The sequence below is a fragment of the Cololabis saira genome, chromosome 4 (genome assembly GCF_033807715.1).
Source record: "Cololabis saira isolate AMF1-May2022 chromosome 4, fColSai1.1, whole genome shotgun sequence".
Classification (NCBI taxonomy): domain Eukaryota; kingdom Metazoa; phylum Chordata; class Actinopteri; order Beloniformes; family Belonidae; genus Cololabis; species Cololabis saira.
This window is the reverse complement of record NC_084590.1, coordinates 28911334-28923337: the sequence shown is the minus strand read 5'-3', so window position 1 is coordinate 28923337 and position 12004 is coordinate 28911334. Positions and strand designations below refer to the sequence as shown.

The following is a 12004-nucleotide window of genomic DNA, read 5'->3' as shown; positions in this document are numbered from 1 at the left end:
TCTTGGTTTGTCCATTAAAAACACAGTTTTCAAGCCAAGAGTTTTCATTCATGCACAGTACTAGGATAATGTAGGTCACATTGTCAATGATTTATGTTTTACAATCACGCAATTGGGACTATGTCCATTTGTCTTAAATACTGGGGTGAAGACAAGAGATACACAGTCAGCTGATTACCACCTGGTTTTGAGTTGCATTAGGTTGCATAAAAGATTGGATTCACCCAAGTGCCAAGTGAGGATGTGCTGTGAACATTTGGCAGCCATACGTCCTGGAGATGTTGGACTGTAATTATATAGCTACATAACTCCAGTGCAGTCTGGTCTATTGTTGATGCAGCTGTTGGAAAATTGCTGCCCCTCAAACAAACATCAACTTAATACAAATTCTGGCAAATATTTACATCCCTCAGCATGTTGGTTGATTGTAGAGCACTGGACTGGCTCTTTAGTCTTGATGGGATAGTAAAGGATTTTTGGGACTTGGTCTGGCCAATCTACATGAATTATGTGAATTTAGAAAAAGAAATATGACCTTCTTCTTTGTAGCGTCCTGTGAGAGGATCATAAGGAGTTACGGACCTATAAGTTGCATGCCATTCAGCCCTTGTACAACTTGAGCGAGACTCTCATCCAGCTCTCATTGTGAGGGCTTGGTCCTTTTTGTTCTGACAGACATGTTACTACTTTTTTTTCATGTCTTTCTTTTTTCAATGTCTGTAAAATGTTTTTGTTCAAAACACCACACGGATAGATGGGCTCTCTTTTCAACCTTGCCTTCCCTGCCCTGTTCATAGTTGCTAGTTTTAATGCTGGTTAGACTCCACTCCACCACCATCTTCCACAGGGCATGCTTCTTTTGAAGTTGGTCTTTCCCCTCAGTGCTTCTTACTTCTAAGGTATAGCAAATTCAGCATGATGTAAATTGAATCAGATGGAGCTCTGCAATGTCACAGGATCCTGCAAATGTGAGCTTCTCTGTGAAAGAGAATTCTCAGGAAAATAGAGAGGGATCTTTCCATAAAATGTCTCATTTAAAGCAGCACAACGTAACTTTCAGCTTTTCTGAGTTTGGCGGCATCTTTTGGACAAAAGCGGTATTGTTTTACCAGAAAGAACACTACGTTTCCCATGAGCACCAGCGCGTACTGCCGGAAAACTCCTGTCCCGTTGCTGCATTTGTTTTGATAGAAGACGGGACGCTTTTCTGTTTCACCAAGTGAACAGAAAAAAAAGATGTTAAACTGCTGGAAAGGAACTGGAATTTACCGGGATACCTTAAACATGGAAGCCAGGGAGCGGTATATGGAGAAAATAATGATTATTAACGGTCTGGATCCATATGAAATCATTACTGAAGACCCATGTGTTTCAATAAATTTGTATAATAGTACAACATACAGTACATGTTTTGTATCCCTCTTATTTCTCTTTTCTTTTTTTTGACTGCTATATTATGCTGAATAGGCTCCGAGGCGTGATTATTTTTGTTTTCCTCGTGAGATAATTTTTTTCCTCTGCAGCTACAAATAAGAGTTAATATTTTTTCCTCAATAAACTAGTTTTATCTGAAGATTGGGGTTAATTGCACCGCAGAGAGCTGGCCAGCAACTGCGTTTAGCTGGCGAAGTGGGGAATAAAACCCGTGTTTTGATCCGTCCCGGTCTGTTTGAGTGTTTGTGGCTTAAGGCTGATTTATGGTTCTGCGTTAAATCGACGCAGAGCCTACGGCGTAGGGTACGCGGCGACACGCACCGTACGTTGCGCGTCGCCACGTACCCTACGCCGTAGGTGTGCGTCGATTTAACGCAGAACCATAATTCAGGCTTTACTGTGTGGAAGCCGGTGTTTGGTCGTTACAGCCGCGATCCAAAGCGAGCCGACGACTCTTTCACTCTTTTACTTTGTTATGTCAGATACTTGGTCTCCGTGGTTCTGCCTCCAAGCAGGAAACCGTTGAAAAGTTAAACCATTAGGATCTTTTCCCCACGTCTGTTGTGTGTGGAGCTGCTGCAGCCACAACGCAGCAACAGCTTCTGCGGAGCTCTGCGCTCCAAGCCCCGCCCATTTTCGTCTCGACTGCGAATCGGGAAGGAGGGGGAAGTGACGTATGCCGTAAAGCAGTCAAAGTCGTAACGATTTGTAGTTTTTTAGTGTGGCAGGGTTCCTACCATGCTCCTCAAAGTTACATAGTGCCAGTGAATGTGAAACAGACCCCCCCAGACCATGACAGAGGTGTCATTAAACCTGTTGGAAGTTGATGTACCATCACAATGACTCTGGAAATATGATATTAAGGTGGAAAAGTTACGTAGTGTCGCTTTAAGCATCTTAGGTTCTCGTTGTTGAGTGAGAATAAAACACAGTGGGAAAGAAACATGCAGATGGGTGCGTGTCCACAGTGATGCAGGCGACGTACAAGGCAATGTACAAGTCTGGTGCAGTGAAGATGGGGGTGGGAAAGAGGAAGCTGTCTAGTTCATAGCTAACAGTGGATTTAGGTTTTAACATTCCCATATGGCCACAAGCTCTGAGTATTGTATGAGAGAATTAAGATTGATTGATGGATGGATGGGTAGAAGGAAGAGACACATGTTACAGGCCTGAAATGTGGGAATGGGTCAACAGTAACAAATGAAATGGACGTCAAAGCTGAAACACAAAATATCTTGAGCTAATATTGTATATATATGAAATAAAAGTCAAGCAAAATCTAAGAACCACTGCTCTTTTTTTTTATTTGAATTCTTAATACCACTGCATATTTTTCTGATTTAGGGCTTAATTAAATATATGTGTATGTGTATGTATGTATGTATGTATGTATGTGTATATTGGCTGTTCCGTGACTACTTAAGAGTCTAACCAACTTCTATTTTGTTTGTTTGCAGGAGGCAGAGAGTAACAGACTGTGCCGCCGCCTGCAGCTTAAAGACATCATTCCAGTAGAGATGCAACGGCTCACCAAGTACCCCCTGCTACTAGACAACATCGTCAAGTACACAGGTGCTGTCACGCTGCCTTACTCGTCAGACCTCTTTTGTCACAGCGCACTTTGATTTGTTCAGGTTTTGATCAATTAACATGCAGTGTGAATTGTAGACTAATTGAAGTCTTCAACATGGCAAACACCTGAATCAACCCATTATGTAAAATGTCATCACAGAGTAGCAACAATTAATAATGTTAACTTATGACTAATTATCTAATTACTCTCTTCATCAGTCATTTGTGTTATAACATGTCAGGCAACACAGAAAATGGTAATACAAATCTCCAGGGCCAGGTCTAAGTAGGTGTTTCTCTGGAGACTTGCAAACACGCATTCTTATCTACTTTTGAAAAACAAAATGAAAGCTCCAAACTTCTATTGATGTTTTTTTATTTAAAAAAAAAATGCATACACTTTTAGACTTTACTGACATTCTCAGTGATACTTATTGCTTCTCAGGTTTTGACTAATTATGGATGCAATTATTAGATGTAATTTTGGCTCCACAGTTTGGCTGCACAGTTGCAGCACCCTTGAATGCAGCTGAATTTACTGCTTTAAGAAGAGTTCAATTATAACGTTGATGGTTTCTCTCCTTTTATACCCACATCATTTATATTCTATTAAGGGGTGAATCCACAGTGGGAAATAATTGACTAATCTTCTATGCAACTAAATAAAAGTAGAAGAAGAAAAAGCCAATAGGTAGGGAATAGTATCTAATTTGCATTTGATAATCAGAAGAAAAAAAAGTAAATCCGCCCTTAAGTTTGAGTAATTCAGTCTTTGGCAGGGCTCTGTCTGGTAACTTGTTATCTGTTAACCAACTGCAAAGACTAATGGAGAGCATATAATTATAATAGTCTTGGAGTGATAGTGCAAATTTCCGAAAATGACGCATTCATTATTTGCTCCGTCATTTTATTCTTGGCTGGAATTAGGGTCTCACTGAGAGAACACACTAATGATAAAATATAACCACCTATTATAGCACCCTAATGCTTCGCTTGCTTTATCATAATTTTTAATAATGATGGCGTGTTAATGGACAGGGGAGCTATAAAATGTATTGGACAGCTCTCCACAGAACGGAAGAGGCCTTACAACTTGATGCCATAATATCTTTCAGACAATTCAGTGGAGAAGGAGAAAGTGAAACAGGCAGCAGAAAGCTGCAGGAAGGTCCTCAGTCACGTCAACCAGGCTGTGAAGGAATCTGAGGACAAGCAGGTGCAATATTCTTTGTTGTTTTGTAAATCTACTTAATGCCATTCTCTCTTTTTTCCACACATTTTATTATGGCTGCTTATTTTTAAGCGAGCACTAACTTTTTTTTTTCTTTTCTTTTTTTTTGGCATTTCTAACCCTTTTTCCTCCAGAGGTTAGAGGACTATCAGAGAAGACTGGACCTCTCCTCTCTAAAGCAGTCAGACAACCCCATGATCCTTGAGCTAAAGGTGAGTTATCTGCACAAACGTTTTAGCTTAGCTTGAAGTTTACACACACAAAGGCCATCTGAAAAATGTGAGAGATAAGAAACCCTTTATGTGGAAATGGCTCCATATATTAGTAGCCAATACTTAATAGCTTCTTAATGTTTTTTCCTGGTCTACATTCACCAGAACCTGGATCTAACCAAGAAGACGATGGTGCACGAGGGCCCCCTGTCATGGAAAGTGAACAAAGACAAGACTATTGGTTTGTAATGAACTCTATTAGAGTTCAATTATGAATGTGTGTTGCACATAATAACCACAGTTTGTATATGATAGTGAATATATCTGACATTATGTCTCTTTTCAGAGTTGTACACGCTCCTACTGGAGGACATTCTCGTTCTGCTGCAGAAACAAGACGAGCGTCTGATCCTCAAGTGTCACAGTAAAAACCTGGCAGGCACTGCCGATACCAAACATATCTTCAGCCCAATTATCAAGCTCAACACTGTACTAGTGCGTTCTGTGGCTACAGGTCAGTTCACACGCACCTTTTGATGTTAATATTTGTTACATCACCTCACTTGGTGTAATTTAACTGATAATTACTGCCACGGTCTTTTTACAATTGCTCAACCTTTGACCAAGCACTTGGTATAAGAATGATTTTGGACAACCTTGCAAAACAGCAGGAAAAATAATTATTAATATGGTTCCTTTTTTCACCCTCTTTCCTGACAGACAACAAGTCCTTCTTTGTCCTCTCCATGTCAGACAACGGTGCCCAGATCTATGAGCTAATGGCACCCACAGTTGCAGATCAAAAAACGTGAGACCAACTACCTTTTGATCGATAGATCTAATTCTTAGTTGTTAAATCGGCTACAAGTTTTATGTTCTTTTTCTGCCTCTCTTGTACCAGGTGGCAGAGTCTGATCTCCCAGAAAGCAGATTCTACAAAAGTCAAGCCTCACAGCGTCATACCTTTACCCCAGACTGAGTATGTCTCTTTTTCATTTTCATAACTTGATCAGTTCTGATGTCTCCCGGGGTTTTCACTTGTTACTGAACTAAGACTCTGCTTGTCTGCCAGCGGGGAGAGAGATGGTGTCGAAATCATATCAACAGGGGTTTCCAGGCTGAGTAGAGACCTCGATCGCACCAGCAGTACACAGTCCACAGGTATCTCAAGCTGCTCATTTATACAGCTTGTCTTGGAAATGTGTTCAATCCATCTTGAATGATCCTCTTCTGATAACCGTAATTGTACCTTCCCAGATAAAGAGACCAGTCCAGCCTCAAGAAGTGTATTGCAGGGTTCTCTACCTGGTAGGAATCCGTTTGAGGAAGTGAAGGCAGATGACGAGGAGGAAGAGGGCAGCTTCGTGGACCCTGACCTTCCTTACCAAGTGACTGGTGATGTTAGAGAAGGAAACCTGTTCGAAGCGTTTCCCTCCAGAGCAGATGAAGCACTGAAAACATGTGAGCACACAAAACACATGCACTGCTGACTACATGCGCTGCTGACCTGACTTATATTGTTCAGGGACTGTATGTTCATTAAAAACATATGTTTTCTCAGTGGCAGCATTGAAGCAGGTGTTGGTGACACAGCTTATGTCCCAGGAGGCAGCAAAACAAAACAAACGCTCCACGGGGGCCCGTCTCCTAAGGACCACATCTCTGCGGACCCCGATAGACAGCCGTGCAAAGGTGATGGTCCACAACGGCTCCGAGAAAAGCAGCTGCCAGACGGAGGACCTGACTCAAGACATGGGATCTGGGGACACTGGCTTCTTTGACACACCCGAAGATTATGGTGAGCAGAGGCAGTCTGGACATGGTGGGCTTAAATATATGAAGCTCCTAATGAATTGGTCTCTACTGATCAATATTAGTATTTATTTTATGTACAATTACTTAAATCTTAATCTTAAATCCATTATTCCTTCAGTTACAATTGTTGAAATTCCATGAATTAGTAGATTATAGTATTCTGCAAATTATGTTTAACGCTCATAAGAAAACTTTACCAATCAACATTCAGAAAAGATTTGAAAAAAGAGAAAGCAAGTATAACTTAAAAGGAACAGAGATCTTTAAAAAACCAAGATTCAGGACTAAATTGATGGAACGTTGTGTTTCTGTGAAAGCAGTTTATGGAACAATCTGAACAAAGAAAACAAAGAATCCAAATCAAACATTACATTCAAAAGAACAATTAAAGCCAGTATGTTAAGGAAATATAATGAAATATAATGTAATATGTTGATAATAATGTAACATTGTTTGTTGTTGGGTGGTATTAACTGAGTTGTGACTTGGGAACTAAGAAGGAATGTCACTGTCTGTGTTGGCCGGCGGCTATTTTATTTTTATTTTTCAATTTACTTTGTTGTTGTTTTTTTAATTTTTTAATTTAAGTTCTTTGTGAATTGATTTCTTGGGAAAAAGGGGCAGATTAAATAAGATTCTTCTTCTTTCTGCTCCCTTTCATTCACAATTTTGGAACGTTTGTGTTTATATTGGATTGTTTGTGGTTTTATTTTATCAATGAATGAAAAAAAGAATAAATAAATAAATCTTCCTGATCACACTCTTTCACAGTACCAGTACCAAACATTTTATTTTGATTTCCCTGCAGGATGTTTAGTTCTGGAGGGTTATGGTGGCCTAGGAGAGAGCACCACAGACGATGAAATCTTGACATCAGCCACAGGCAAACAGCTGAGCACCTCGCAAGGCTGCGCCGCCGACTCCGGCATCAATCTGAGGTTTTCCTCAGCATCACAGGCTGGCAGCCTTTCCACTTTCAGCAGACAGGTGCTGTCTCACCTTAGAAATCTTCAGGCAAACCTCAACTATCTGAAGGTACAGGAATGTATTTGTTCTCAGCTCCTCAAAACAGACCTTTAATAGTTATTTAATCCATTGACATAGTAGCTGTATTATCATGTAATCTTGATGTACGTAATTCTTCCTTGCAGGATGTTGAGACCAAGTACAATAATCAAATACGCCAAAGGTCAGAGAGGTCAGCAGCAGATACGGATGGAAATAAAGGTACCCTTCATGCACAGCATAATTACTCACTCTTAAAGTACACGTCAATTCTCATATCTGTCCTTTTCTGATCCTGCTTTTTTTCACCCGCAGACAAGAGATAGTGTGGAAGTCAGTGATGGAGCTTTTGGCTCTGGTCCAAAAGAAGAAGTACCGACTTGCAGTCTGTTCCTACTTCTTGTGTCCTGGACTTTCTGGACGTCCTATAAGCCTGTTCTCTCACTGCTGAACCTTCTTTTTATTTTATTTTTTTCATTGCCGTTGCCCACGGTCACAACAGAGAATGAAAGACTTGAGTGTGAGCAAACGTTTGAAGGGAGGATTCATCTGTGTGATGCTGCACCCCCCCTTCTTAGCACAAGGCAATCAGGGAAGTGGAACTGACCCAGAACCTCAACCCCTTCTACCATTGAACACCCATTTTCCCCTAAACTTCCTACAAGAAAGAGAACTTATACCAAAATGTACAAAGATGTGTGTTTAGAATATATATATATGAAACACAAAGCAAGAAAAGGAAAATTTTAAGATAATGTATTAAGATTTTTTTTTATCCCAAGATGTATTTATTTTCTTTCTTTTCATTTTTTAAAAAAGTGTTTCCCATATTGCTTGCATGCTTTTGGCCATGGTGTAACCTTTTTGGCTGTGTGTCCTGCTTCAGTCACACATGGTTGGTGTGAGTCCAAGCAAGCTTACAAGCTTTCTAACGTATCTTGATGAATGGCAGCACTATAATTCAGACTGATAGAGGCCAGAGTTGCACTGGTGATGGATAGATTTTGTTGTGTTAAAGCTCTTGAAATCTGTTCAAGTCTATAATTTTAGGTAAATTATAGTTGTGGTGTTAACTAGAATGAAGAGTCTCTAGGCTCTGATCTGGTCCTGTAGCATTTCTGTGCTGACTCCTTCATCGTTCTCCTCCTTGCTGAGGGGATTTCGCCTCTGTTCTGCCACTCTTCTCCTTTTGCGTGTGATTCTCTCCCTTCTTTTCCCTGTGAACATGTATGGGCGCCATCCTTCTCCTCTTCCAGGCAGCCCAGTGGCTTTGATGCTTATTTATCCCCTCCTACACTATATGTCATGCTTCCTCATCTGCCTCTGGTTTTCTTGCCTTGATTCCCTTCTCCTACAAGGAGCGGCCATGCTCTCCCTGTATCAGCTTCTGATGGAAATGCTGCTTCATTTTGCTACCATTGGTGATGCTGAGATGACCGCCTGATATTCTAATAATGTCATGAAGTTCAACATATACTGTACAATGATCAAGTTGAAAAGTTATGCATAACTTTAAGAAATAAATGGTGCCATGACATGTTCAAAAAATGACAACGGGCTTTTTTTCTTTATTTACTCAGGGCTTCCATATGTGCTATGAAGCTTTTTAAATCTAATGGAGTTACATGTTGCCAGGCTGTTATACTCATGGTCCCCTAAACAGTTTATTAGGAAAGTTCTAAATGATTGAAGGACATTTTCTTATTCTTAAATCAGAATGTAAAAGAAACATGTCAGTTGGTCAATGGTTGGTTAATGTACTACGTCTGGCGTCTTCCTCACGTGGTATAAATATGCATGTTTTCCTTTTGTTTTTAAGGAGGCACCACCAAACATCTATTTACACTGCCTGGTAAGAAAAAAAATGTTTGGCCATCTTTTGCTTTGACTGTGGCACACATTGACCATGGCATCCTTTTGATAAGTTTATTCAATGTCACATCTATAGATGATGGGAGAGTCAGACTGCTACATAAAGTCTCCTCCAGCACATCTCAGATGTTATCACTGCATTTAAAGTCTGGACTCTGTGGTGGCCAGTCTGTTTCTTTCTCCTTGAACCACTATTTCAATTTGGGCCTGATGGATCCTGGAATTGTATCATGAAGCTCACGCATACATTTTTTTTTTTTTTTTTTTTTGTCTTAGCTCAATTTGTGTTCAAAAGTCCCCTTACTTTCAATTGTATATATTTCCATACATTTAACTGATGTTGTTTTCTGATTACATATAACCAGAAGTTTATGATCTTGCTGATTTTTATTTATTTATTCATTTAATTTTTTTCAGAGACACATTTCTTCATCAAAGATCTTGGTTCCCCACCAGCATCCTTCAGGGCTTGATTAATGGATTGGACAGTCCTTAATAATATAATGCAGTTTTGATGTTTTCAGCAAACTCATTTTGTTGAGCTTGCTTGGAGCAGACCAATAAGTTGACTAATCTTAAATAAAAAATAAAATAATAAAAAACCTTATAACTTGTTTTGTCACTGCAGGACTAACTCTGACCAACTCTATGAATGACTGTTTTCATTTTGTTAAATGTCACATTTTCTTAGTTTACCAGTGTCAATTGCTGCAATTCATTCTCTTTGTTATTATTATTATTATTATTATTATTTTATTTTATTTTGATAAATACTTTGGACTGGTATACAAATGGTAAGTCGGCTACTTCATTACGATCACAACAAAATGGGCAGAATTATTAACAAGTCTTACCTTATTTTCACACCCAGAGGATGTGAAGCAATATTAAGATTAATTTAAAGTCGTGTTTGTGCCCACGTGAGGAATGTATATTTAATATTCAATCTTCTTATAGCCGTGTGTGGTCCTTATCATCAGTTGGAGAAATGTGTTGATGCTACTTTAGTGCGAATACTATTCGATGCTTACTGGTTAGGGAGCAACTGGTCGAGTTTTATTTAGAGCTGAAAAATGCTCCAAAATAATAAAATAGTAAAAATAATACGGATTAATACCGCTTTCTCAATTTAAATTGCTTATATGGAGAGGCATATAAATATGGTAATCAATTTCTACCCAGTGTTGCTTGGGTGCTAACAAAAACAATGTTGCGAACACAATTCAGGAATTGTCAGTTATTCCTGAAAATGTTTTTACAACGAAAACCGTTAAATTATTCCATAAACAGCTCATGCGTAAATAGCTTTATTGTTGATTCTTTTTTTTAGAGCAAAAAATATTTTACAGGTACTGAACTAAGAAAATGTTTTAAATCATAGTCTCTACTATATGTCTGATCTTCTATATTTATGCCGTATTATAATTATGTTGATTATTAAGCAGAAAGAGTTTGGTCACTGCTGCCCTTACCAACTTTTTCAGAGGAGACTGCCTTTCTCATCATCTTCAGGCCTGGAGCAATGTAAGAGATGACACCATTTCTAAATTAGCTCAAGTATAATTGTCTTTCTGCTCTGTCAAAAACGGTTTTCATAGTGTACACTGGTCAACATCCTCCAAGACCATATACCTGTGATGAGTCTATTTCTGCTATTTCACATTGGCTCTGACAGTTATTTAAGTTCAGCCGTATGGCAAAGTGAGGATTGTAAAGATTAGGAAAAATAAATCATTGAAGATTTCACTCCGGTTACACAGAGGTGGTCTTTGTAAGTGAAGAAGTTGCAACACCTTTTCAATAAAAGCATTTTGGTTCTTGCATTGCAGCAGACAGGAAATCATTATATTATGCATAAAGGAAGTGGTTGGACACTTTGAGGCAGACCTATTTATAAGTAACCAAACAGCTTGGCACATCTTTTTGCCAGTATTGACTTTATATTGAAAATAGTGTTGGAAATTTGGACTTCAGTTATTCAATCTTACTCAAATGTCAAGAAATTTACTGTGATGTAAAAAAAAAAAAAAAGAAAGAAAAAGAAATGCACTTGGTATTCATATGGCAGCTCTAAATGTTAGGTTGTAACATGTGATGAAGGACATCAGCAAAAGGAATAATAAAAAAGTGATTTGTATTACCAGCAGGTGGCAAACTTTCACCATTAAACATGATGCAAAGAAGACCCACCCTAAAACCTGCAGTGACATCATTGTTTTAAATAACGCTGGGTGTCTTTTGATTTACCAGATTTATTGACTTTAGTGTGACATAGAATTATATAGAGGAATAATTAAGTTTCCATAATGGGACAAAGCTTAGCTTAACTAAGGCGGTTCCACAAAGGACTGTAAAACATTTAATGTGACTTCCTTCATGTTTGCTGTAACCTGTTGTAGTGTTTTGATTGTGCTTTTGCATCATGTATCTAGGCACAGAGCTGGAAGAACCTTCACTGTGTGACTGACACATTGCCTGTTTTTCTTTCTCTGTCACTCAGACTGTGAGCATGCTGCAGCGATGCAGAGAGGGAGAGGATACAAGATACGAGGAAACAAAGAGAAGCCAGAGAGGTTAGAAATGTGATAAAAGTAAAATTAGCAGCAAATAAAGCCAATACATTAAGAGCTATAGAGAGGGTGTGGGAAAGAGCCAGGATGTGAGAAAGACACGGCACTATGAAGTGATGACCAAGGTAGAGAAAGGGGGACGGTAATTGATCGTCTTGTCTCTCCACATGCGCCTGTCATCAAGCTAATTGGAGTGGCGGATACAAAGACAGAAGTGTCAGTCACAAGAGAGCATTTCAAAAGGGTGGTTCATGCTTTCCTCCTCAACTCTCCCCAGCTATTCAACAGTGCTG

At 39.2% G+C, this 12004-nt stretch overlaps 1 protein-coding gene across 2 annotated transcripts in view; it reads left to right on the top strand.

Annotated features, from left to right (window-relative positions):
- arhgef12a (Rho guanine nucleotide exchange factor (GEF) 12a) overlaps positions 1-8817 on the top strand; it is a 63450-nt gene extending 54633 nt beyond the window's left edge. For both annotated transcript variants that reach the window (XM_061719343.1, XM_061719342.1), the window contains 13 exons: positions 2892-3006; positions 4122-4222; positions 4372-4449; positions 4615-4690; positions 4796-4963; positions 5170-5257; positions 5351-5428; positions 5522-5610; positions 5707-5910; positions 6011-6247; positions 7073-7299; positions 7416-7491; positions 7585-8817. In XM_061719343.1, coding sequence (XP_061575327.1) covers positions 2892-3006; positions 4122-4222; positions 4372-4449; positions 4615-4690; positions 4796-4963; positions 5170-5257; positions 5351-5428; positions 5522-5610; positions 5707-5910; positions 6011-6247; positions 7073-7299; positions 7416-7491; positions 7585-7595 — 1548 coding nt within the window. In that variant the 3' untranslated portion in view covers positions 7596-8817. The remainder of the gene's footprint in view (positions 1-2891; positions 3007-4121; positions 4223-4371; positions 4450-4614; positions 4691-4795; positions 4964-5169; positions 5258-5350; positions 5429-5521; positions 5611-5706; positions 5911-6010; positions 6248-7072; positions 7300-7415; positions 7492-7584) is intronic.
- The last annotated feature ends 3187 nt before the right edge of the window (positions 8818-12004 follow it).